The following is a 26,206-nucleotide window of genomic DNA, read 5'->3' on the forward strand; positions in this document are numbered from 1 at the left end:
AGGGGAGCTGCCTTGGAGGGAGCGGGACGCGGGCGATGACTCAAGGGACAGGCCAGAAATACTCTCAGCGCCGATCTTGACAGATGTAGGTTAGGAAGGAAGAAAATACATAACAATAATCCCCCGACCTGGAATTAGAAAAGCAATATTTAACGTGGGGGACGGGGAAAAGGAGTTTTTCACCGGCTCCGTCTTTGCCAAACGGGTTCCTGGGGAGCTCGGCTGAAAGGGTGTGTGTGTGCGTGTGTTTGCACGCGTGTGTTTGCAGAGCACATGCATGCGGCTCTGCATGTGTGCATGCATGCGGGTGCACGCATACGTGAGAGTGCATGCACGCAGACGTGCAGAAGCACGCACATGTGTGCAGTTGCAGCCAGAAGACTTTTTGCAAAGGCCCTCCCGCTCGATTGCGCCCTACACCAGGGCCACCCTCCCCGCCATGGGGCCGGATGGGCCTGGGGGAGTACCGGGACCCCCGGGGCCCCCCCTGGCCCCGCGCTGGATGGGGAGCAGGCAGGGGCAGGCAGCGGGGGCCTGGGAATGCCCTGTATCTTTAAGCTGTTTGAAGGGCTGGTCATTATCATACAGGATGTGGCTTCTCTTGCAGGGGCGAGATATCACACGTCGCCTTCACGAACTTTGGTGTTAAAAGCAGCCGGCAGTTTGGGAAGAGAGGGCCAGAGATTGGGGGGGGGGGTGTGGGGGGTGTGTTTGGGGGCAGGAGGGGGGGGCCGCGAAGCGCACACGCACACAGCCGTGCCCGCGCCCACAAGCGCGCACCCGTGCAGAGGCGCTCCCGTGCAAGCACGCACCCGTGCAAGCGCGCCCATGCGTGCCTGGAGCGCGCAACGCTTCCCCCCCCCACCCGCCCTCCGCTTCCTTTTCCACCCCGCCTTGGCTGATCGTTTGCTTAAAGCAAATTAAGCCGGGCCCTCGTTACTATGGTGCAGCCAGGATCTCCAGCCTCCCTCGCTCTCCCCGTAATAGCATTTATTAGCCCTATTTGCCTGCAAGCATGTCTTCCCGGATCTGCTAATGCATCAGCGGAGAGGGAATGGGGGAGATCCTATCGGGCGGCTGATTACGGCCCCATGGGGCGGGCAGGGCCAGGCAGGGGGGATTTGGGGGTGCAGGGGGTGGTGGCGGGAGCTCGCCCCCAGCCCCCCGTGCAGGGGTCGGGGCAGGCAGCCTTCCTGCGCCTGCCTTTTGTGAAGCAGCGGGCAGCTCCCGGCAGGCAGGAAAGTTGGGTTATTTATTGTTTTATTTCCTAAAGCGACTGGGGGGCTTGATTTTCTATTTATTTTATTCTCCCCCCCCCCCGCCGCCCCTCCTCGGCAGCTGTTTGAAAACAGCATCCCGGAAAAGAAAAAAAAAAAAATTATTCTGTCTTTAGGCGAGGAGGAGGAGGAGGAGTGGGGTTTGAGGGGGAAGGAGGCTTCTGCTGCCCTCCTGTCCCCGGCTGGCGGGGTGCCCCGGGGCTCGCCTCCCCGAAAACGCCGGGGATGAAGGTTGAAGCCCGGGGGAAGCGGGGCGGCGTGATGCGGGGAGGAGGGTGCCGGGGCGAGCAGCTGCCTGCCGCTCCCCTGCCCGCTCCCCTTCATTAGGGGAGACAAATCTGCTGTCAAGTAGCCAGATTTCCAATTTACCGATAATGATTCTTGCATGAAAATTGATCGAGGGGCAAGTCTGCCGCCTCTCGCCCGCCCGGCTTGGCGCAGCCCAAGGGAGCCTGGGCTTTCTGCTCGCCTTGGGACGCACCGCTTGGACGGACGGACGGACGGACGGACGCCGGCTCGCAGCCCCGTGTGGGCCACCCACCCCACGCCACCAGCACCCTTCTCTGGTGTAGGGGGGGGACGACCCCATTGCACCATCCAGCTCAGGGGGTGCGTCCCCCCCACGCCGAGGGTCCCACCGCTGCCGCCGCCGCCTCCTCCTCCTCCTCCTCCTCCTCCTCGCTGGCTTTTTGTGTGCCTGCGATTCGCAGCTCGGGGCTCAAGCGGCAGGAAAACCCCCGGGAAGGCGTCACGCCATGGCAGCCGGGCTCCTGCCCTGGCCCCGCTGGTGACAGCCGCCACCGCCACCCCTCCGCCAGCGCCCTGGGCTCGCTGCTATTTCAATTTTTATTTTTCCTCCTCCCCCCACGCACTTGATTCCCCCCGCTCCTCCTCCTCCTCCTCCTCCTCCTCCTCCACCTCCTCCTCCTCCTCCCCGTTCCACCGTATTTTTTCGCCTCTGGTTTATTTTTCCAACCCCCTCCGTGTGGCTTGGTGATAATTTTTTTGGTGGTTTTTTTTTTTTTTTTTTTCCTGCTTCCTGACACATCCTCTTCACCTTGGGTCTTTTATTTTTATTTTTATTTTTTTCCTGGCCGCAATGGAACTGTAACATAAATCATGTTTGGGTTGAAACCACCTCTCTATTACTTACCAGGTAAGGCACCGTGCGATGCTGCCGCCGGCCCTCCCCAACCCCTCTTCCCCCCGGGGTCTTCCTGCGGGGTCCCCCCCCAGCTTGGGGACACCCCTTTGTCCGCCCTGGCCAGCAGTAGCCAAGGGGAATTTGGGGGTGAAGTTACTTTCTTCCAGCACCTAATAGGGTTTTGGGGGTCTGGCAAGCTTTATGGCGGGGGGAGCAGGCAGCCCCAGCACGGCACTGCAAGGCTCTGCAGGGTTTTGGGGTGCTTGAATCCACCCCTCTTCTCCTGCTGCTGCTCCCCTGCCGTGGGTGGGGGGTTTCTCCTTTCCCTGAGGATCCGGGAGGGTTTCTAGCCAAGGAGGGATGGGGAGAGATGCCGGGTGCGCCGTGTTTTGGGGTGGGGGTCCCCGCTCACAGCCCCGCTGCTGCCGGGGCATGGGGACTCGGGGCACCAAAGTTTGCTGTGCCGCCGCAGCCGGCAGCACCGGCCCCCGCGGCAGCCGGCGAGGGAGGGGGGACCCCCCTCTCTCCAGGGGCGTTTGGGGTGTTTTGAGAGCATCGGTGGCGAGGGGGGCTGGGGTGCGACCTCGGGTGCGCGCTCGGGGGGGGGGGGGGGCATGCTCAGGGTGCGTGTTTGGGGTGCGCGCTCGGGGTGCACACTTATGTGCGCTCAGGGTGGGAGCCCGAGGTGCTCTTGGGGTGCAGGCTCAGGGTGTATGTTTGGGGTGGACACTTGGGGTGCACACTCTGCGTGCACCCTCCGGATGCAGCCTTGGGCTGTGAGCTCAAGCTGTGAACTCGGGGTGTTCTTGGGGTGGAGGCTCAGGGTGCGCACTCGGACTGCGAGCTTGGGGTGCTCTTGGGGTGCTTTTGGGGTGCACGCTTAGGGTGCACGTTCAGGGTGCATACTCTGGGCGCACGCTCCAGATGCGAGCCTGGGCTGTGAGCTCAAGCGGTGAGCTCGAGGTGCTCTGGGGGTGCCGTCTCGGGGTGCACGCTTGGGCTGCGAGCTCGGGGAGCGCTTGGGGGTGTGTTCGGAGAGGCGGGGGGCTGTGGCGGGGCCCCTCTCCTGGGGGGCCATGCCCCCGCACGGCGGTTTCCCCGCGGAAGGTTGTTTGTTTCAGGAAATGGCTTTTGCATGTGGCAGTTGTTAGAGGAACGAGTGGCTCTGCCCAAGCGCGCCTGCGCCGGAGCGTGCGAAGGCGAGCCGGGAAGGGCGGCAGAGGGGCGCCAGGGTTGAACTTGGGGGCCCCCCCCCTCCCCCAGGAGGGGTTGCGGTGTGAGATCCCGCCCCAGAGCTGTGCCATGGCGGGGATGTGGGTGACCTGCTTGTCCATGGCACCCACGACACTGTGCCTTCCTCCCTGTCAGCTGTGGGGGTCCCGCTCCCTGTGCCCCCCCATGACACCATCCCCTTGCCCGCTCCTTGCTGGTTCTCAGCTGCTTGCAGCACCCGCGGGCAATTCCTGCTTGGCCTCCACGCCATCCCCCCGCGGCGGGGACTCCTCCAAAGGCTGCAGGTGCAGGGAGGCGGGTTGGGGGTTGTATTTTTTTTTTCCCCGTAAATTCCATATTTAGCACGCTCCGGTCGAGCGGGGGTTCCCGGCGGCGGCTCCTGTTGCGTGAAACTTCTGGCTTTGCCGTTGTTGCTAATGCATTAATTCCTGTGCCCTGGAAAACCCTGCTCTGGCCAGCTCTTTGCTTTCCAGCTGCCTCAGAGAAGAAATAAAAAAATTGGAGGAGAAAAGCAAGACAGAGAGGAGCATGGAAGTGTCAGGCTGTGAGATTTAAAGCAATTAAGGGAAATTATGTTTGAGGCGCTGGCAAGCAGAGAAATCGCCAGCGGCAGCTGCCGGGGCGTTGGGAGATGCTGGTGGGCCAGGTCGGGTGGGAGCAGATGGAGATGTGAACCTTCCCCCTCCCCGTGGGCTCGCAGGGGTTTCACGAGCGCTGGGCTGGTGGCGGTGACTCAGCGGCCCAAGTCCTCTTGGGGACTGTCACCACCTCGGGCACTGCCTGGCCGTGGCCTGTGTCACACGTTCCTCGCTGGCTTGCTTGCCCGGCTCAGCTGGCGCGGGATCCGGCTGGCTCCTCTGTGTCCCCTGCATCCCTCTGGTCACCGATGCTTCTGTCCCCTGCATCCCTCTGGTCATGGGGCTGGAGACGTGCAGCAGGGCTCAGCCGGCTGCGAGGGGACACCGGGTACGGTGGGGACGTGGCATCAAGCATAGCTGAGAACAGGGGGCCAGGGAGGGGACGCCACTCTGCTGGTACATATGGGAACCATGCTCAGTCGCAGTTGTCACCCTGCGGCTGGTGGCAGCATCCCTCGGGGACGGCAGTATCCTTTGGGGACAGCGGCACCCCTTGGGGACACAGAGCATCCCCAGAGGGCCTGGCTGTCTGATCCAGCACGCGTGAGGGTGGCACCCAAATGCACGCAGCCTTTTGGGGTCCCCCCTCCCTATGGGTGTCCCCAAATCACCAACCTCCCCGGTGCCGGAGGGACCCCAGGGCTCCTGGCGCATCCCCTGGCGGGGTGGGACGGGGTCCTCCGTGCCTCGGCGTGCCGGGGAGGGTGTCAGCGGGTGCCGGCGGCGGATGCTGCTGACTCAGGACCTTCCCAAATGGTTCCTATTTTTACACCGGGGACAGTAATATTTAGCCCGTGGATCAAAGCAGATGGAGGGAGCTGGGTGATGCCGTGTAAACACCCGCTCGGCGGGTGCCGCTGGAGCGAGGCGTGAGTCACCGGCGGCTTTCAAGCAGCGCCGGGTGGGGACGGCCACCCCCAGGCTGGATTTGGGGTGCTCGGGGCTGAGCCCTGCTTTTGGCAACCCCACAGCTGGGTGCTGGGGTTGGGGGCTGCCCTTCCTCATCCTCGCTTGGTTTGTGGTTGAGGGGTGCTTGAGGGTGATGCTCATGGGATGCTGGGGGGGTGCTGGGTGATGCTGGGGGGTCTATACTGGGTTGAGGTGTCAGGAAGCCCTCCTGCCTTCTTCCCTTGCCCACCCCACCATATTCCTCCTCCTCCTCTTGCCAGTCCTAAATTCGGTCGTCTTGGCAACCATGTCAACCACTTTCCAGCTTCCCCGTGATGGTTTGAGGAGGGGAGGGGAGGGAAGAGGGGAGCCAGGGGAAGGGGGGTGGCGGGTGAGGGCTGCACGCAGGGAGGGGGACTGGGCCATCGCTCCCGGATCGGGGCTTGGGGTGACGCTTCCCAGATGGTTTTTCCCCGCTGGGTTCTGTCTGGCGAGCAGGGGTCGATGCCAGCCCTGTGCGTGCCAAGGGGTCAGGGCTGGGGGTCCTGCTCTGGGGAGGGGGCCCAATCACAGCCCTCCAGCTCTGAGCAGGCGGGTGGGCACCCCCAAAATTCGGTGCCTATCTGGAGCTATCCTGCTTGTGGCAGGGCTCCAGTCGTACCCAGGACATCAGGAGCCACCCGGCTTGGAGCGGAATGAATTATTCCCAGACACCCCTTTTTTCTGCTGCTTTTCTTCCCACTCCCCCTCTCCGTAATCTCTTTATTCCTGGGCTAAGCCTAGTTCCCAACGGTTTTAAAGGCAGATTTGCCTGTAGCTATATAGGACAGGGTGTAAAGCCGGGCGGCTGCGTGGGTCGGTGTGTAACGCCAGCGCCGGCATCACCCCACGGCGGGTGGGTGCCCGGCTGCCCCCCGGGGATTGCTTCACTGGTGCAGAGCCACGGTGCTGCCAGGGGAGAGCAGGCGAGGTGTAAATTACCCCAGCAGGAGTTTGGCCCGTGATGAAAGCGGGGTACCGCTGCCGCCTCCCCATTGCCATGCAGTCGCCGTCCCCACCTCCCCTTCCTGGCGGTGCCGGACCCCGATACCCGTGGGTCCCCGGGGTGCTGCGGGCATCGCTCACCTCCAAACCCATGCCGGATTTTGGGGGGGCTGGGGGGGGGGAGCAGGTGCTTTCTTGCTTTGTGGCGTGTCCCCCCCATTCCCTTTCCTTGGCACCGGCTGGTGGCACCTGCCAGGGACGCTCCTCCTTGGCACGGCACCGCGGCACGTGCGCGGGCACCGCCGGCGGCTGCCACGCTCGAGGCGCCGGGGGGGAGCGGGGCCAGCCCTGCCCTGAGCCTGGCAGTGGGGTGCATATGTGTTGTCCCCCCCCAGTTTTATTATTAATTTTTAACTTTATTTCCCAAACACGGCGCTTAATTAAACGCCGCCGCCTCTTGCTGTGAGCCGACGCGGGGTATTTATTACTTCAAACGTCGATGGGAAGGATGCTCCCCCGCCGCAACACCCCTCCGATGGATTATTTCACCGGCATTAAAAGGAGGGGGTGACACCCCAACCCACCCCCTCCCAGCCCCCCGCAAGGGGCTTTGGGGGGGGAAGAATGCTGCGTTTCTGCATCACCGAGCTTTCTCCTTCCCCCCTTCTTTTAATAATAACGCTTTAAAGATGTTTGACATCTGTAACAAACAGCTGGCATCCTGTTATGGAAGAATGTCCTTTTATTTCCGAGCAGGTTGAACTGTCATTAATAGTATAATTAGGTGATTATCGGCGTACAGCAGAAAACTGCTTAATTGCACAGCCAGCTTTGCGAGGATCCCCGACTCCTTTATTGCTGGATTTGTTTTAGCCGCCTGAATTTTTTCGCGCTGTGTTGTTGTTTTTTTCCACGTTGATTATTATTTTTTAATGCGCGTGGCAGCTGGGGGAGCGTGGCGGCACCGGCGGCGCCGGGGAGGGGGGGACGCGCCGGCGCTGGCACCGTGTGCGTGTCCCCCCCCAAGTCCCCAGGGGATTTATTTTTAACCCTGTGTGTGCTGAAGTTGCTGAAAGGGGTCTCAGAGGTGGGGTTGGTGGGGTTTTGCTGGGTGCAGCACCCATGGGTGGGAGCACCCGTGGGTGGGAGCACCCATGGGTGGGAGCTGACCGCGTGCAGGATTATTTGAGGGGATAAAGGAGACATCTTTGTTAGCAGCTCCATGCCGTCAGCGGCCGGCGGGGAACAGAGCCGCAGCACCGCTCGGCGCTGGGTAGGAGGGCGCCCATCATGCCGGGGAGCCTTCACCCACCCTCACCCTTCCCTGCAGGCTGGGACCCTCCTATTGGAGCACTGTGCCCCTCTCCAACCCCACGGCGCGTGGGGCACGCACGTGGCTCACTGCGGTGCTTGGGCAGCTGCGATGGAGTCGCTCCATCCCAATTCCCATCCCCAGGATGCGGCGTTTTGGGGGGTAGAGCAGATTTTTTGGCGCCCGCCAGACAATAGCGCTTTGTATCTGCCCCCGGTGCCGCCAAACACACTTGTTAGCGCCGCAGCTTTGTGCTGTAAATTTCCATGGAGTAATTACGTCTTAATTTATGATAATCCCGGGTGGGCGATGGAGGCAGGCAAGCGCCAGTCAAGTTTGGAAGTTGCCTGCCGGGGCCCGGGGTCCCCCGTGGCTCATGCCGACCATGAACTTCTCCATCCCGGTGCAAAGCCAGAGGATGGGGAAAGCGTCCCTGAGCGGGGACCGGGGCTGTCCCCAGGGGAGCGGGGGACGAGGCCACGTGGGAGTTGGGTATCGGTCCCAGTTTGCAGAGCAGGAGCGTCCCCAGCGCTGTGATGCTGCCCATCCCACCGCCCATCCAGGACTCCATGGGTGCATGGGCTTGGGTCATCCCGGGATGATGCCGGGATGCTGTGTGTGTCCCGGTACCGGCTCCCCCAAACAGGAGGGAACCTTTCCCTTCCTTCAAGCCCCTGTCACCACTCCGGCATGGGGCCGAACCATTCCTCCTTCCCACCACTGAATGGTTCATCTCGCCTTTGTCTGGAGGGCTTATTACCGGCAAAATAGAGGCTCTTTTCCCTTGGCCTTCCTGGCGGGCAAATTAGATGCTTTGGCAATTTTCGAGGAGGATGACAGGGAGGGGAGGAAGGCTCTCATCGCTCGGCAGAGGACCCCAGTGCCAGGCAGGGTGCTGGCACTCTCCGGCAAGGATGTGGGGTGGGAAGCGAGGGTCTCCCCATGTCACCTTCAAAGCCATCGAAGCACCTCTGGGACCTGCCACAGGAATCCCGCGGGATTTGGGGAGCATTTAATGCATGCCCAATGGAGGGAGGCAGGTTTGGGGGACGCATGCCTGGAGCCACCAAACATCCCCTGCAGAGCTGGGAGGGTGCTGGCGCCCCTGCATCCCACCACCCATTGCTGACAGGGGCTGTGGGTGCTGTGGGCACCCTGTCCTGCACCCCAGGGTGGGTTTTGCCCCCTGGAGAGGGATGAAAGCCCAGGGCTGCGCCCACTGCACCTGCAGCCGGGTCCCCGGGGGAGGCAGTGCACACCCAGTGACATTTGCCAAGCGTAAAAATTCAATTAATTCCAGCAGGCAGATTAAATATAAGTGAATTTTAATAATTTGCTCGAAAGGCTGAGGATTACTGTAGGCGAAAAGGGAAGATGCTGCATGCGTGGGGGCACTGGCCAGCCTTGGTGGCACCGGCACGTGGGAACGCCGGTGCTCATCGCCCTAAATGCTGGTGTGGGAAAGGGGGGTCTGCTCCCCTTGGTGCCGAACCCCCAGACCTGCATTTTGGTTGATCTCCCCCTCTGATGAAGAACATGCTGGAGCCGTCCCAGTGGTGCTGGCAGCGTGCTGTGCCAGCCTCCAGCACAGTCTGGCTCCACGGGCACCGCTGCTGCTTCAGAACCTCCTCGGTGGTGCCCATTTCTTGGGGGGCTTCACGGAAAGGGTGAGACCCATCAAGGTGATGGTGGGAGCCTGGGCTTTCCTCTGGGGACCCCATGGGGTGTTGCATGGGGCTCCAGGGTGAGGAGCAAGCCAAGGTCTTGCCAAGACCGCCGCAGCATCTTGTAAATAAAAAACCGGTGACGTGGGGCACCAATTGGTAGCAGATGGCGCCGGTATTAGGAAAATGAAAATACATGCAGTAAATTTGCCGTTTGCCAGCGTTAATTTCTTATCCCAAGGTAAAACCTTCCCTCTGGCCCGTGCCGGGCCATCTGCACGGTCATAAACCACGGTGCTGCAGCACGTTTGGGGGGACCCCGGGAGCACGGGGGGAGACCCCCCATCCCGCCCAGCCTCCCGGCTTTGCTGGTGGCACAGTGGGATTGATGGAGATTGCCCATGACCTTTGCTAGGACACGAGGTATTACCATTAATACTTCTGTATTTCCGGAGTTCGTGCCATGCATAAATCTCATATCAAGCCGGGCGGGCAGAGTAATCTGCCAGGCAGCGTTATTAATACCCGTTATTAATACCTGTTATTAATACCCACCGCCCGGAGCCCTTCGTTAGCTGCTCGTGGATGAGGGGTGGGGGCTGCACTGTGTAACCCCCACACACACCTTTTTGGGGTGCAGCCAAGGCAGGTGCTGGCAAATCCCCAGTGTCGCCTGAGTCACCAGCTGCTTTCCACCGGTGGTGGGGGGTCCCCTGCGTGCACCCACCCGCATGGTGGGGGGGCAGTTTTTGGCTGTGGACCCCCTTGGCTCTGCTGGGGGTGGACGGCAGTGCTTCAAAGGCAGCAGGGTGGCAGGCGGCATCCCCTCGCCTTGCCACAGCACCTCCCAACTCTGCCCCATAGCCCCCAGCTCAGCTGGGTCCTGGCCCCTGCCCCTGCCTGCAGCCCCCTGCCCTGCCCCTGCCTCCCCCTGCCCCGCCAGGACCTGCCCCGTGCAAGATCCAGCCTGCGTGAAACTCTAATCTTCAATTTTATTCGCTCGGCTCCAGCCGATTTGCATAATCCACATAATCACCCCGGTTTTAATTGCCCACAACTCTGCAGAAAGATCATGTGGTTAAGTGGTAAATCATAATTAGATAAATAATTGGCTTGGCCGCAGCAAGCTGCTTTGTTATACCTGCCATCTGCTGGGCAAGGGCTTCTCGCGCCGAGAACAATGCGCCGCTGACGGCAAAGCCTGCGCTGCCCGCGGCGGGGCTGTGCCGAGCTGCCGGCTTTGGGGATGGCGCTGGGGATGGGAGGGCAGCCTGGCTGCGCCGGTCATCGCCTGCTCCCGGCCTGTGCGATGCCCGGTAGCACCGTGCAAGGCCCAGTGGTGCCGTGCGATGCCCAACAGCGCCGTGCAATGCCCAACGGCACCGTGTGATGCCCGGTTCTGACCCACATGCTGCCCAATAGCACCGTGCAATGCCCAGTGGTGCCGTGCGATGCCCAACGGCGCCGTGCAATGTCCAATGGCACCGTGTGATGCCCAACGGCACCGTGTGATGCCCAACGGCGCCGTGTGATGCCCAACGGTGCCGTGTGATGCCCAATGGCGCCGTGTGATGCCCAGTGGTGCCGTGCAATGCCCAACGGCACCGTGTGATGCCCAACGGCACCGTGTGATGCCCAACGGCACTGTGTGATGCCCAACGGCGCCGTGTGATGCCCAAGGGCGCCGTGTGATGCCCAGTGGTGCCGTGCAATGCCCAACGGCACCGTGTGATGCCCAACGGCGCCGTGTGATGCCCAGTGGTGCCGTGCAATGCCCAACGGCGCCATGTGATGCCCATCGGCACTGTGTGATGCCCAACAGCGCTGTGTGATGCCCAACGGCACCGTGTGATGCCCAGTGGCACCGTGCAATGCCCAAGAGTGCCGTGTGATGCCCAACGGCGCCATGCAATGCCCAACGGTGCCGTGCAATGCCCAGTGGTGCCGTGCAATGCCCAACAGCGCCGTGCAATGCCCATCAGCACCGTGCAATGCCCAACAGCACCGTGCAATGCCCAACGGCGCCGTGCAATGCCCAACGGCGCCGTGCGATGCCCAACGGCACCGTGTGATGCCCAACGGCACCGTGCAATGCCACGTGGTGCCATGCAATGCCCAACGGCGCCGTGCAATGCCCAACAGCGCCGTGCAATGCCCATCAGCACCGTGCAATGCCCAACAGCGCCGTGCAATGCCACGTGGTGCCGTGTAATGCCCAACGGCGCCGTGCAATGCCCAACAGCACCGTGTGATGCCCAACGGCACCGTGCAATGCCACGTGGTGCCATGCAATGCCCAACGGCGCCGTGCAATGCCCAACAGCGCCGTGCAATGCCCATCAGCACCGTGCAATGCCCAACAGCGCCGTGCAATGCCACGTGGTGCCGTGTAATGCCCAACAGCGCCGTGCAATGCCCAACAGCACCGTGTGATGCCCAACGGCACCGTGCAATGCCACGTGGTGCCATGCAATGCCCAACGGTGCCGTGCAATGCCCAACGGCGCCGTGCAATGCCCAACAGCGCCGTGCAATGCCCAACAGCGCCGTGCAATGCCACGTGGTGCCGTGCAATGCTCAACGGCGCCGCGCAATGCCCAACAGCGCCGTGCAATGCCCAACAGCGCCGTGCAATGCCACGTGGTGCCGTGCAATGCTCAACGGCGCCGCGCAATGCCCAGTGGTGCCGTGCAATGCTTGGCAGCACCGTGCAGTGCCTGGCCCTGTCCCACACAATTCCCAGTGGCACCGTTCAATGCCTGGTGGCACTGTGCAATGCCCAGCAGCGCCGTGCAGTGCCCGTCAGCCCCATGCAATGCCCAGCTCTCTCCCACGTGATGCCCAGCAGCCCTGTGCAGCACCCAGCCGTGTTGCATGATGCCAGGCACCCACCTGTGTGCCCCACATAGCCATTCACACACCCCCCAAGCAGCAGCCAATGCAAAGAGGAGGGGTGGTGGGCTGTACCCTGCTTTTCCCAAAGCAAGACGGGGGCCTTGAGAGATGTCTGGCGCCCGGATCCAGGCAGCAGGAGCTGAGAAGACCCTCCATCCCAACCTGGATGCTGCAGAGAGGGGCTTGGGGGGCCAGCAGCATCCTTTGGGCACAGGCACTTTATTTTTGAAGCCCTCATCTGACTCTGCCAGGGGAGAAATGGGGAAGAAAGTTGCTTTGAAGTAAATTTTTCACTGGCATGATTTACTACGAGCCTAAAAAGCACCCGGGGCTGGTTGGTTTGGGCATGAGAAGGCAAGGAAGGGAAAAAAATAATCTTGCGTCATGCCGGCCCTGGCCCCTTCTCGGCGCTGTGAGCTCTTATTATTTTGCTTGTTGTCGTTTGCCAGATCAATGGTCCATGGAGGAGTGATTGATGGAGACCCAGCCGGCTAATAGTGCCACGCGCTTGGATGCTCGGGGCCGTGCCGGGCTCCCTGGGGCGCCCTGAATCCCATCCTTAGGTGGGAAGGTGCTCCTCATCCCAGGGAGACCCATCCGGACCCCTCCAGGAGTGCTGGGGAGCCGGCCAAGGTGGGGGATGCTCCCAGCATGGGTCCTGCCCTCTGCCTTGAGGACCCCAAAAATGAGCTGTGTCTGCATCTCTCCATCCCTGGGGACACTTGGGGCCACCAAGCCCGGCCACCTCCCTTCGTTTCAGCTCCGTGCTGGGCGGTGTGGAAGGAGGGCAGGAGCGCGGCCTCCGATCGATCAATTAATTCATTAATGGAGCGTGTTGTAGGTGCAGTGGCAGAGCTGTTTTAATGAGGGGTGGAAGATGTGCGATGGCTGGGTGGGACATCACCAGGAGAGGAGGTGGTCCCCACTGCCTGTCCCCTGCCTGCTGGCTCTCAGGTGGGTGACGGGGTGTATGGCAGGGGGATGACAGGCACGCGCTGCCCCTGGCTGCCTGCCCTCCCTCCTGCCCGCACAGGCAGCCGCCGGGGCCCTGCCTGCTGCATTCAGGCAGCGCAGGGGGGGCTTGACAATGCGAGGCCATTAGCATTGAAAATCCATGCAAAGCAGCTGTTCCCCGCTCGGAGCGTGCAGCTGGATGCGGCTCCGGAGCGGGAACAGAGGCGCCGAGAGGAGCAGAAAGGACCTTGTGCCATGGAACATCACCCCAAATCCCTCAGGGACCCATCCAGGGCGAGCATGGAGGGACCGGGGTCCTGCGCGGTGGGTGCGGAGCCATCCCGGGGGAGGATGCAGGATGCTCATCTCTCCCTGCTCCCTCGGCCTCCCGCCACGCTGGGTTTTTTTCCGCTCCATTTGCCAGGGGCTGGAGCTGCTGCCTGATCGTATTTGGTAATAAATTATTAGTTCCAGCGCTCAGGAGCCCGGGAGCTCAAAATAGCTGCTTTTAAAGCGGGCGGCTGGTGCAGGTTGAGTTCAATGGCAATCTGCTCTGAAGGGCACTTCATGCTCATTAGGGGCCTTTCAAGGTGCTGGGAGGGGGGTGAGCTGGAACCAAGGTGCTAAACCTGCCTGCGCCGCATTTCCCGGCAGCTGCCTGCAGCAGGGATGGGGAGGCAAGGGAGGGCAGCCAGCAGCAGTGCTGAGACCCCTGCCCACATGCCTTTTGCTCCACCGGGAAGGACCCTAGGGTTTCAGGGTGCTGGGAGCCCGTCTCTGCCCCAGCACTGCCCGCTCCTGCCTGCCCACGGCGGCTGCTGGCGTGTTTATTTGTCTCCAGCCCCACCAGGCAGCCAGACTGGTTCTGCTCTCGCTGCCGGAGGAGGCTCCTGCTGCCAAAAAACCCGCCAGCGTCATCAGGAGCAGATGGAGAGAAGATGGCATGCTCCCAGCTCCCAGCTCCCAGCCCTGCGCCGGGGATGTGGGGGGCCAAGGGGGTGGGAGGGGGCCGGGGGACAGGGTCATCCCCCCCTTTTCCCCAGGAGCTTGGGGTCCTGCACCATCGGGGGTGCCAACCCCATGGCTGGTGCCATGTGCGGCACCACGGGGAGGCGTGCGGGGACGCGGGGTGGCCCAGGGAGGGGTGAAGGGGACACGGCGATGGCCCTACCGTCCCCTCCTCCTCCTCCTGCCGGGCAGGGACGTGCCCTCTCCCGCGGGCAGGCAGCCAGCAGGTACCGGGAATGCCAGACACTCCCTGCGCCGCTGTGCCCGGGCACATGCTGTGGGAGGGACGGGGACGGGGTGGCACATCGCCTGGACCACGGTCCTGACTTCCCCCGTGGCCTCAGCAGGGGACCCAGGCACCCTGCGGCCCCCGCACCCCCCACCCTGCCTTGGCGTGGCGGGGGGGGTGTACAGAGAGCAGCTGCCTGCCCGCAGGGGCGAGGGCAGCAAGCGGTGCCCGAGGGCAGGTACGTCGGGGGGTGCCAGCCCCTCTCCCTCCCCCATTTTGGGGTTCGGCTGCCCACCCCGGTGAGGCAACCGCTGGTGTGACCCCAGGCTGCTGCCAGGCTCCGAACTTGACCTGGTTTTCCGTGTGGATCTGCCTGCTGGGAAAAGCGGGGGGGGGAGGCGGGGGGTGTGTGTGAGAGCTGACTCCTCGCCGTGGGGCGGCGTGGCGTCCCCAGCCACCGCGGGGACGGCGGCACCCGCAGAACTGAGTGGCACCCACGCCGCGCCGGTGACGGTATGCCGGGGGGACACGGCGTGGTCCCCCATCCCCGCGCGGATGCTTGTGCCCGGCCGTCTCTCTGCCGCAGCGTGCCTCAGTTTCCCCAGATGGCAGTTCTCCCGTGGAGCAGCCTGGGGACACCCGGACAGACGGACGCCACCTCCGTCGGGGCAAGGCGGGTGAGCGGAACTGCTCAGGCCCCAGCCTGGGTGGAGGCGCCGATTTTATCACCGGACAGGAGCGGCAAAACTGGTTTGGAGCCTGGCTGGGGCAGCGGCACAGCTCGGGTTAGCGAGCTGGCCCTGGGAGGGGAACGTGAGGTCCCCACGCGCTTCCCAGCGAGCTGCTGGCTCGGAGCGGCCCCAGGCTCTCCCGGCAAATCCCAGCAGGATCATGAGTTTGTTGGGAGGCGTTTGGGGCCGCCAAGATCAGCTGAGCATCACACGGGGGATGCTCCGCCGCCAGCCCCGTGCCCTGGTGAGCGTGCACGAGTGTGCTGATCCCCACTGGCGGGTCAGCAAATGGTCTCCTGCCTTGGATTGGGGCTGAGGGGGGGGTTATGCCGGGGTTAATAGCTGGGGAGAAGCCAGGGGGGGCCACAGAGCAGTGCCCAGGGGGTGCAAGGCTGTGCCAAGGGGATGCCGTGCAGGGCTGTGCCCAGGGGATGCCGTGCTGTGCCCAGGGGGATGAAGGGCTGTGCTTAGGAGATGTGGGGTTGCGTCTTGGGGATGTGGGGCTGTCCCCGGGGAGGTGTGGGGCTATGCCCAGGGCTGCAGAGCAATGCCCAGGGGATGCCAGGCTGTGCCCGGGGTGCTACAGCCCCTTCAGACAGTGCATGGGCACATGGTGCTGCAGGCAGAGCCAGGTGCCCTGCTCTCCAGGGGGGCACCCAGATGATTATCTGGGGGTCCTCAGGCCAGTGCAAAGCCCAGGGGTGCCTGGGCCCGGCCAGCACGGCGGGTTGGCTTCCCAGCTGTTCTGGTAATGAATTTACATGAGCCGAGCGTGTCGACAAGGCGGCAGTCAATGGCTGAGAGCACCGGAGTTAATAAATGCTTGTATAATGAGGGCAGAGGGGAGCGCGCGCCGCCGCGCCGGCCGCCTCTCCTGGGGCCGGGGGGCAAAGATTAATCAACACTGAGTGGCACTCGCGGCCCCCCCGCCCTGGCTCCTGTGGCACCCGGCCACCCTCTGCCGCGGGATGCTCCGGGGTCTCCGGCATCGCCGGTGCCTCGAGTTTCCTCCAGCCCTGCTGCAAGCTGGGGGGCTGCCCCTCGGCCCCCCACCCGCCTGCCCACCAGGGAACTGGGCTAATTTTAGGCTGGTGTTAATGAAGCTGCTGGTTTGGAAGTCTATTTTAAGGACCTTGACATCAGCAGTTGCTATTTTGGGAGGTAGAGAGCCCTGGAGCAGCCAGCCGTGACAGCCGGGGTGGGGGGCACAGGGTGGGCTGCACCCTCCTGCTCAGCAGCACCCCCACCCCCACCCTTAGAGGCCACCGTGCCCTATAGCTGCTCCGTGCTTTGGGGTGCGACGATGGGGACTTGGGGATGCCATGGTGCGGATTTGAAGGTGCAGTGGTGGTGGGCTGGGGGTGCCATGATGGGGATTTGGGGGTGCGATGGTGAGAATTCAAAGATGCAGTGGTGGAGATTTGGGGTTGCAGTGCTGGGGACCCAGGGATGAAATATTGGGGGTTTGAGGGTTCAGTGGCAGGGTTTTGGGGGTGCAATGGTAGCAATTAGGGGTGCAGCGGTGGTGCTTTGGGTTTTGGCAGCACCGTGTGAGTCAGGGGGCTGCCCCACTCCCCATGGCCTCCATCAGGACGCTGAAGTCCCTGTGTGTCCGCCAAAACACCCTTCTCCCTCCTTGTGGGGCTTCACCAAGCCGCCCCGTGCTGTTATCTGGGAGCAGCCCAGGCTGTGGGATCAGCGGGGCCGTGGGACGCCGGCAGCCACTGCTGGCCCACGCGTAGCCTTGTTTTCCGCAGGCGAGCAGCCCGGGCACACTCGCTTTGTTAGATAAGCTCGTGCCCACTTGCTCGCTCCCCCCCATTGCATGGGCTCGGGGTGCGTTTTGGGGTGGGGGGGATAAACTAGAGGGAAGGTCTTGCTTGTCCTGGGGGTTGTTCCTTCTCCCCGGGGGATTTGGGGGTCCGCTCTCCCCGCTGCCACCTCTGTGTCCCTGTTTAACGTGGGCTGCTCTTGTTTGCAGGCATGAGCCATGAGCCGAAGTCGCCGTCCCTAGGAATGCTCTCCACCGCCACCCGCACCACTGCCACCGTCAGCCCCCTCACCCCCTCGCCGCTCAACGGCTCCATCGTCCCCAATGGCAGCCCGGCAGCCAGCAGCACTTTGTCCGTCCAGGCAGCACCTTCCTCCAGCTTCGCCGCTGCTCTCCGCAAGCTCGCCAAGCAAGCCGAGGAGCCCAGAGGTAGGGGACAGGGATGGGGATGGGGACAAGGGCCGGGGCGATGCTGAGCATCAGGGCCTTTCTGCTTTGCCACCCAGGAGCTGGCGGATGGTGTTTTCTCGCCATTTCCTGAGCTAACATCTTTCCTCGGCGTCATGTCTCGAGGGGGCATTTTAGAAATTCAATTCAGCCGGAGTAATCCAAATGCCGTATCACTTGCTGTACCCTGGGAGAAAGTCTGGGAGAGTGCAGCGTGGCGGGGGGGGGGGGCCCCTCTCCCTCCCTCCCTGCCCCCCCAGCCCCGCTCCTTCCTGCTATGCTTCACCGAAATGCTGGTTTTTTTCTGGAAGCTCCTCAACTCCCTTCCTCAGCTGAATTGCCTGGCTAAACAGCAAATTTAGGTGCTCCCGGGGTGTCCCCATCCCTCGTCGCCCTGTGGTGGCCTGGCCACGAAATCCTCCATTGCACCCCCCAATCTCTGCTCGGGTGCGGGGGTGCAGCTTGTGAGGGGGGCTGTGAGGTGCTGTGGTGCCGGAGCACTCCAAGGTCCCCGCCACCCTGTGGTCTTACAGGAATCACTGGGGCTGTCCTGCATGTGCAGGGGGAGGCAGCCTGTCCCTAGGCAGCAAAGCGTTTCACTAGGAGTCTGCTGGTATCATCCGTTTGCAACGAACTAGTATTTATCCCTGGTATTTCCATTGGTGGGTGCTCCCCGTTGGGTCGTTGCCCACTGCCCAGGCGCTTTGGTCCCTGGGGAGGATGCCCGACCCTTTAGGAGATGTTTTTTTTGCAAAGTCCTGTTTGCAAGGACTTTTTGGAAGACCCTTTTTGCAAGATCCTTCTTGGAAGACTCTTTTTGCAAGGCCCTTTTTGCAAGACCCCTTTTGCAAGGCTCTTTTTTGGAAGACCCTTTTTGCAAGCGCCAGCTGTGAAATGCCCCTGCACGGCCGTGACCCAAAGCCTCCGGCATCGGCTGCTCCCGAGGAAGCATGTGGTGATGCCAGGGGCCCGTGACATGGAGGGGACCAGGTGTCAGTGATGCTTCAGCCTCTCTGCGAGCTCCAGGCTCTCCCCAGCTGCCTGCTCTGGAGCCCATCGGCTTCCTTCAGGGCATTTGATTGGGTTTGGGGGGGGGTTATTTTGCCTTTTCTTCCCCCTGCACCCCATGGCTCGTGCTCCCGCTGCGCTGCTCAGCCCATCTGAAGGGATGTCAGTGGGTTTTGGCATGGGTTTTGTGGCGCTGGAGAGAAGAAGCCGCAGTCCCTTTGGATTTCCCCTTAATTACCGCATAGTTAGTTTGCAAAAAAACCCTGTCCTTGTCCATCTGGGTGCCCAAAGTGGCTTATCCCAGAGGTTTCTAATAGGCGTGGATTTGGGTGCATGTCGGGAAGGGTGTTTCTCTCCACACCATGGTTTTTACCCCCCAGGGAAATGAATTGCTTTGCCCCCAGATCCTCACCCCCCGCCCTTCCCACGATGGGAGATGCTCAGCCGTGGCGGATGCAGCCGATGGGGTGATGCCATCTGGGATCGGTGTCTTTCTAACCAGCTTTATGGACCGGCAGTTGTGCCGTGGCTGGGGCGTCCGTAGGTAGGGCTGTCCCACCCAGCTGAAGGGTCTCCTCCTGACTGACTCCACCCCAGCAAAACCCCAAGAAGCCACCGAAGCCATCGCCTGGCCGGGGGCTCCTACCCAGGGCTGTCTGCAGGGTGGGTTTTATTCCCCCCACTGCCTTCCTTTCTATTCCACCCCCCCTTCCTCCTTCAGGGTCTCAGCTGTTAATTACATTTGCCTGTCAGCCTGGGCTGCTAATCTGCTATCGCCGAGCGGAAAGCAGGAGGTCAGAAAACAAAGGTGACACCATCACATTGTGCCTCTTGTCATCTCCAATCCAGATTAGTTTCATTGACTAACTCCTGGCTGAATACCACCAGTTAATTATAACGATCACAAACCCTCCCGTTTAAAGCCACACAGCGAGAATTAAGGTTCTGAAGTAAGACTTTAGCTTCATTAATTGCCGGGCTCATTGTGATGGTATTGATTGTTAACGCTATCGCGTGGTGAGTAATGGCTTCCCAGCTCAGAGGGGATTAGGCTGCTAATTGTTGTTGGCCTTGCGCTGACAAGATAGACTTCAGTGGGTGTCAAATCCGTATCGGCGTCTTCCTTTGTCGCGGGCGGCCTTTCTCTTTCCCCGAGTCTTGCCGCTCTTGAAATGAAAGCGATTCGGAGCGACTCGGGAATAATTAATAAGGCAGGGCGGCCGGCAGCGGGCGGCCCTGCTTGGCCTCTCTGCTCCGCCGAGCATCCTTCCCGGGGCCTGGGGATGCTCCTGCATCCCTGCGGTGTTCCCAGCCCCCTCCCAGCGTTACCCTGGCGGTAAGCGTGGTGAGGAGCGCGTGGGGCGTTTGGAGGGGGGTGGAGATGGGTGGCAAGGAGCCAGCCTGCACGCTTCGGGGAGCTAGCTTGTACGCTTAGAGGGCAAGGGGCTGGCTTGCACGCTCGGGAGCCGAGCTGCATGCTTGCAGGGCGAGGAGCCGCCTTGCACACTCAGGGGAGGCAAATGACACACTTGCAGGGTGAGGAGGCAGCTTGCACACTTACAGGGTAAGGAGCCGGCTTTCACACACAGGAGCCAAATTGCACGCTTGCAGGGTTAGGAGCTGCTTGCACACTCAGGGAAGCTGCCTTCCATGCTCAGGGGTGCCAGCTTGCACACTTGCAGGGCGAGGAGCCGCCTTGCACACTCAGGGGAGCCAGCTTGCACACTTGCAGGGCGAGGAGCTGGCTTGCACGCTCAGGGGAGCCAGCTTGCAGACTCAGGGGAGCCAGCTTGCACGCTTGCAGGGCAAGGAGCTGGCTTGCACACTCAGGGGAGCCAGCTTGCAGACTCAGGGGAGCCAGCTTGCACGCTTGCAGGGCACGGAGCTGGCTTGCACGCTCAGGGGAGCCAGCTTGCACACTCAGGGGAGCCAGCTTGCACACTTGCAGGCTGAGGAGCCGGCTTGCACGCTCAGGGATGTGGCTTGCACGCTCAGGGGAGCCAGCTTGCACACTTGCAGGGCGAGGAGCTGGCTTGCACGCTCAGGGGAGCCAGCTTGCAGACTCAGGGGAGCCAGCTTGCACGCTTGCAGGGCGCGGAGCTGGCTTGCACGCTCAGGGGAGCCAGCTTGCACACTCAGGGGAGCCAGCTTGCACACTTGCAGGCTGAGGAGCCGGCTTGCACGCTCAGGGATGTGGCTTGCACGCTCAGGGGAGCCAGCTTGCACACTTGCAGGGAGAGGAGCTGGCTTGCACGCTCAGGGGAGCCAAGGCCTCTCTCGGTGCCAGGCTCAGTGCCGTGATGGGGGAGCATCGTCACCTCTCGGCTGGCATCCTGTGGTGACCACAGGCCACCCCTCGGCAGCCAGTAGCCGGTCCCTGACGGCGTGTTGGAAGCCTTCCCTCAGCCCAGACTCTGGGCTGGTGGGAGGAGGGTTTCGGGGGGTTGGAGCCCCCCGAGCTGCCTGGGTGGGGTTTAGGAGCGGGTGATGTGCCACAGGAGCAGATGCCGGCCGCCGTGTGCCCTAGTTAACGTTGAATTTGTCTTTCTGCTCCAGTTCTGCTTTTTCTCCCTACATTGCACTTTCTGCTTTAATTCCATTTTTATTTTTCCTTTGCAAATATCGCCAGCATCCCCGGGGTGGGTATAATTTAAAATACAGATGTATTATGCAAATAAAGCCAAAGCCTTGCCCGAGGGTTACCGGGAGTGACTCCTTCATCCCAGCATCTCCGAGTGCCCTGGCTTGTGCGCGGCGACTTTTGCAGCCGGATTAAGGAGCCTGTGGGTTCAGCTTGAGAATACGTGGCTGCCCAGGGCTGGCATCGCATCGGTGTTGCTCGTGCCAGGGCGTGGGCAGGGCTTGCTGTGCCCATAAAGGGATTTATGGGAGGCTGGGGAGTTGGCAGTCCCTATTAGATAGAAGCAAGAGGGTGCCTGTCCCACTGTGTGGGGCAGAGACTTTTAGCATTGGGGGGGACCTCCCTTGGGACAGGGCTCCCCGGGATCCCCTGGGATGGGAGGATGGGGGCCCAGCCTGAGGGCCAAAGGGATGCCGACCGCCCTATGCGCATCCCCACGCTCCATTCCTGGTCCCTGCAGCAGGGCATCCCACTGGGGATGGTGTGGGATGGCTTCATCTTGTTTGGGCGGGGGGCACATTTTCAGCCGGTTAATCGTTTTCCCCGCTGATTTTAATTTCTCAGGGTCCTCGATAAGCAGCGAGTCATCCCCAGTCTCCTCGCCGGCCACCAACCACAGCTCCCCCGCCAGCACGCCCAAGCGCGGCCCCATGGGCCCCATCATCGTGCCCCCGGGGGGGCACAGCGTGCCCAGCACGCCGCCCGTCGTCACCATCGCCCCCACAAAGACGGTCAATGGGGTCTGGAGGAGCGAGGGCAGACAGGTACGGCCGTGTTTGCGGGGTGCCCGGTGACCCCGGCAAAGGATGGAGGGTGTGGGATTCCTTGCACGGCACTGATTGTGCCAACCGAGGTCCGAGGTGCCAGGAGCCGCACCGCCACGCTGCTCCCAAGGGACCATGGGGCTGCCCCCCCCCATTTTGTCCCTTCTCCTCCCCGCCACGTCCCTGGGCTGCCACCGTCCCCAGCCTGCCACCGTCCCCGGGCTGCCATCGTCGCCAGGCTGCCATCCAGAGGGAAGTGCAAAGAAGAAAGGGGGGGGGGGGTGTTGGCTAATTAAGAAGCATCGTTAGTGGTTCTCCTCTCCTCTGCACGCTACAAGCAGATTCCCGGGGGGATTATGCCACTTGGAAAGACTAATTAAACCACAAAGCGGCGAGGCGATGGGAGGGGATGAGAAACGCCGAGGGCGGAGGGAGAAAAATAAATTGAACGATCTCCGGGCACTCGGAGGGGTGTGTGGGGTGTCCAGGTGCTCCCCACCCCCGTGTCCCGTGCCCCCCCCACCCCCGAAGTCACCCCCCTCCCCAGTGACCCCCGCAGCATGGGGGTTAACCGAGCGTGGGTTATTGTCTGGCAGAGCCGCGCTCGCAGCGTGATGCCCCCCGAGACGGGGAGGTAATTAGAGCAGAGCCTGGCACGCACAATAAGCCTTAATGCAGGCGGCGGAGGCGGTGGGGGGACGGGGGGATGCCCTTTGTGCTGGCCGAGGTGACCTTGGGACTGTCCCCTGATGGCCGGGAACCTGCGACCTGCCCGGAGGGTCTGGGTGCTGGGACTGGATGGGGAGGGGCTGCACAGTGGGGGGGATGTGGGGGGCCGCCGCCATCCTCTTCCTATAGCCACTGAATGGGAAGATGCCATGAAAAATAACCATTTTTAAACCCAACCTTGGCTTGCCGGAGGTCACCCCGTAATTACCAGACCCTGTGGGGTCCCTTGTCACACCAATGGGTCTCCCCTTGCCAGGGGTCCCTCCCCAGCCAGCGCAGGCGTGAGGAGGGAGCGACCTTCATCCTGGCACCGGGGATGGGGAGTTGATGGGAGACGGGTGAGACCCCATGGCGGGGCAGGGGTGCTGATGCTGGCCTGTCCGTGGGGCTGGGGGGATGCCGGGCTGACCCCCGTTTTATGGCTGTTAGCAAAGCCCTGCTGGATTTCCACCGGCCGTGTCTGTATCCCCTCTGGATGATTAATAGCTCTGAAGAACAAAGCGGCCTGTAAACCTCCAGGGAGGTAATGTGTCCTGCCATCAGCACTGCCCTCGCTTCAGGACCCCCTGTCCTGCTGGTGCCCCCTGGAGTAGCCCCGCCCAGACCCTCACACCCCTCCAGCCCGCCCTTTGACAGCCTGCACGCAGGAGGATGCTCCGGCAGATGCATCCTCCCCTGGGTACCGGTGCCAGCCACGGACCCCATGGGCACGCTGGGGACCCACCGAGGGTCTTGGGGTGGGGAGACAGCAGGGCCCCCCCATCCTTCATGGGGTCCCCGCCATCCCTTAACACCCGGTTCTTTGCCTTCCAGCAAGAAGCAGGGTCACGAGGCAGCAGCAGCAGCAGCGGCCGTGAGCGCCTCATCTCAGAGCCCCCCCTTGTGCAGGAGAAAGCAGGGGGCCCCACTGTGCCCTCCCACCTCCTGGGGACACCCTACTCCTTCGGGCTGCCCCCCAGCTCCGTGGTCCAGGACTCTCGCTTCCCACCTCTCAAGTGAGTCCAGTGGCAGTGGATGGGGGCGGGTTGCAGGACACGGGTGTCCCATGCGCGGTCTGGTCCCAGGGAGCATCCCGGGGGGGGGGTGACATCTCCCCCAGGGGACAGGGTGGCATGGTGACCATCTCCCTGCTCCCCACCAGCTTGCAGCGGCCGGTCCACCACGTGGTGCCTCCCAGCGCCGTCACCGAGGATTACCTGCGCAGCTTCCGTCCCTACCACACCGCCGAGGACCTCCGCATGTCCTCCCTGCCGCCCCTCGGCCTGGATCCAGCCGCCGCCGCCGCTTACTACCATCCCAGCTACCTGACGCATCACCCCTTCCCGCACCCCGCCTTCAGGTGGGCATCGCCGAGCTCGGGCCTGGGGGTCCTCAGGGGATGCTGGCGGCCGGAGGATGAGCCTTGTGGACAGGGGAGGTGGGAGCTTGGTCTGGGGAGGATGGTTGGGCTGTGCTGGGGGCATTTTGGGGCACTCCAAACCCCTCTCCCAGCAGAATGCAGCCCCCATCCAGCCTGGGGTCGCTCCTAGGGAGGGGAATTGGGGGTTTCTTTTCCCCCTTGAGCAGCACAAGCCACTGAGCATCCCCGTCTCCCCAGGATGGACGAGTCGTACTGCCTGTCGGCGCTGCGGTCCCCCTTCTACCCGCTGCCGGCGCCGGGTTCGCTGCCGCCCCTGCACCCCTCAGCCATGCACCTGCACCTCTCGGGGGTACGGTACCCCCCCGAGCTCTCGCACTCCTCCCTCTCCGCCCTGCAGTCCGAGCGCATCTCCAGCCTCACCGCTGAGAGGTATGGGGGGACGATGGCCGGGGATGGGGACAGACAGGGCACCCCAGGGGATGCTAACAGGCGTCTGGGGTCATTTGGGGTGGTTTTTCTTTTTTTTTGGCTTTTCTTTGCAGGCTGCAAATGGACGAGGAGCTGCGGCAGAGGGAGCGGGAGCGGGAGCGGGAGCGGGAGAAGGAGCGGGAGCGAGAAGCCGACCGGGAGCGGGAGAAGGAGCGGGAACGGGAGCGGGAACGTGAGAAGGAGCTGGAGCGGGAGCGGGAGAAGGAGCGCGAACGGGAGCTGGAGAGGCAGCGGGAGCGTGCCCGGGAGAAGGAGCTGAGCATGGTTAAAGCCATGGAAGGGCCCTTCCTCCCCGTGGCCGAGCTGCACGGACTGCGGGGGCACCCAGCCGAGGAGCGGAGCAAGCCGGTGGAGCCACTGGTGCCCGGCAGACCAGGTAGCATCCCCACAGGTGACACTTGGGAGGGCTGCCGCCTTGGGCACAGCTTGCCATGGTTTCCTTTCCCCTCCAGATGGCAAAGCCAAGGGGGTTGGTGGCCCCGGGAGGTGGCTCGGGATGGAGCTGGGCTCTCCCGGCTGCCAGCTCGCGTTGCCAAAAGCCCAGCTGCCGCGGCTGTCGGAGAGGCAGCGCGGTGCCTGTGCCATCTGACTCGGTCCGTGGCGGCAATGCGCCCGGTGCCGCGGCACGCCTGGCAGCTGGGCTGGCAGCGAGCAGGCAGCGCCGGGCTCTGGCTGGCGGCTGCCCCACAGCTCCGGGTGCCTCCCACCCACAGAGATGCTTGGGGAGGAGGGGGGCCCTGCACACCCCAAAATGCCCTGATAGCCAACAGATGGACATGGGTAGCCCTCCCTTTCCGTGCCCTGACTCTCTGGCACCCCCTTTCCAACCCAGAGAAACTCAAGGACTCGGTGTTGCCAACTCCGAAGCCCATCCAGCACCCGCTGCACCCGCCGCCGGCCTCCCATCACCCCGTGCCCAGCCTCATCCCCAACCACAACGTGTTCCCGCTGCCGGGGAGCAGCGCGGCCACGGCGCTGCTCATCCACCGCACCAACGAGGAGGAGAAGTGGCTGGCACGACAGCGCCGACTGCGCCAGGAGAAGGAAGATCGGCAGTCCCAAGTCTCAGAGTTTCGGCAACAAGTGCTGGAGCAGCACCTCGACATGGGGCGCACCCCGAGCCAGCCTGAGCCCGAGCATCGGCCCGAGCACCCCAGGTAGGGATGCTGCCAGCCCCGATCCGGGGATGGAGCTTCCCCCTATAAACCTAAAGTTGCATTTTTCCCACGTCGCAGCCATCCCTGCTATAATACCTATAGGGTTTTCCCCCATTGCCCTGTGGCTTTGCACCCCCGTTAGCTGGCTCCAGCCCCCCGTTAGGTAGCCAGCATCCCATAGCCGTGCCCCTCACTTCTTGCACGTCCCTGGGAGCAGAAGCCGCTGCGCTCGGCCGGTGCCAGCAGGTCCCTGTCGCGCAGTGCCAGCCGGGCCGGCTGCGCTGGCAGCGCCGGGCATTGCCGGTGCCCGACATCTGCGCGGCGGCAGGCGACGAGCCTGGGAGGTGGCGGGGGGCCAGCAGCGGGGGGCCAGCGGCGAGCGGCCAGGTGCTGCCCAGGCACCCGGCACTGCTAATTGCAGCTCCCCACCACGCAGCGGACCCAGGCGGTGGGATGCCCCGTTTTAGGGGGGCACCCACCCCAAACCCAGGTGGTTTGGTGGGGCAGAGGAGCGTGCATGCACCCCCTGATTGTCGGGGGCTTGCTCACCCCCATTGCTGAGTGCTTAAGCAGTGTGGGCTCATCCAGCCGGCTCTGCTGCCAGCTCCCTTTGTTACTTTTGGGTATCCAGGGGATTAGCGCGGCTCATCGAGGATAATAAGGAGCAGATCGTAGGGAGGCACAAAGGCGAGTGCCCGCTGCAGGCGTCCTTCCCTGTCCGCTCCTCCCACCCCAAACCAGAGAGGGGAGGGAGAGGTCACCCTGAAACACCTGCAGCTGGGGGATACCCCATCCCCATTCTCATCCCATCCCCATCCTGGCGCTGCCCACATCCAGCCAGGAGGGAGAGAAACCGATCCCCGGCAGGGCAGGTGACACTTCCCA

At 62.8% G+C, this 26,206-nt stretch overlaps 1 protein-coding gene across 5 annotated transcripts in view; it reads left to right on the plus strand.

The window, feature by feature from the left end:
- GSE1 (Gse1 coiled-coil protein) overlaps window positions 1–26,206 on the plus strand; it is a 103,223-nt gene that overhangs the window by 71,312 nt on the left and 5,705 nt on the right. For all 5 annotated transcript variants that reach the window (XM_075101222.1, XM_075101223.1, XM_075101226.1 and 2 more), the window contains 7 exons: window positions 16,937–17,155; window positions 21,387–21,586; window positions 23,129–23,310; window positions 23,457–23,654; window positions 23,913–24,104; window positions 24,218–24,540; window positions 24,997–25,321. In XM_075101222.1, coding sequence (XP_074957323.1) covers window positions 16,937–17,155; window positions 21,387–21,586; window positions 23,129–23,310; window positions 23,457–23,654; window positions 23,913–24,104; window positions 24,218–24,540; window positions 24,997–25,321 — 1,639 coding nt within the window. The remainder of the gene's footprint in view (window positions 1–16,936; window positions 17,156–21,386; window positions 21,587–23,128; window positions 23,311–23,456; window positions 23,655–23,912; window positions 24,105–24,217; window positions 24,541–24,996; window positions 25,322–26,206) is intronic.

Source organism: Phalacrocorax aristotelis, chromosome 8 (genome assembly GCF_949628215.1).
Source record: "Phalacrocorax aristotelis chromosome 8, bGulAri2.1, whole genome shotgun sequence".
Classification (NCBI taxonomy): Eukaryota; Metazoa; Chordata; class Aves; order Suliformes; family Phalacrocoracidae; genus Phalacrocorax; species Phalacrocorax aristotelis.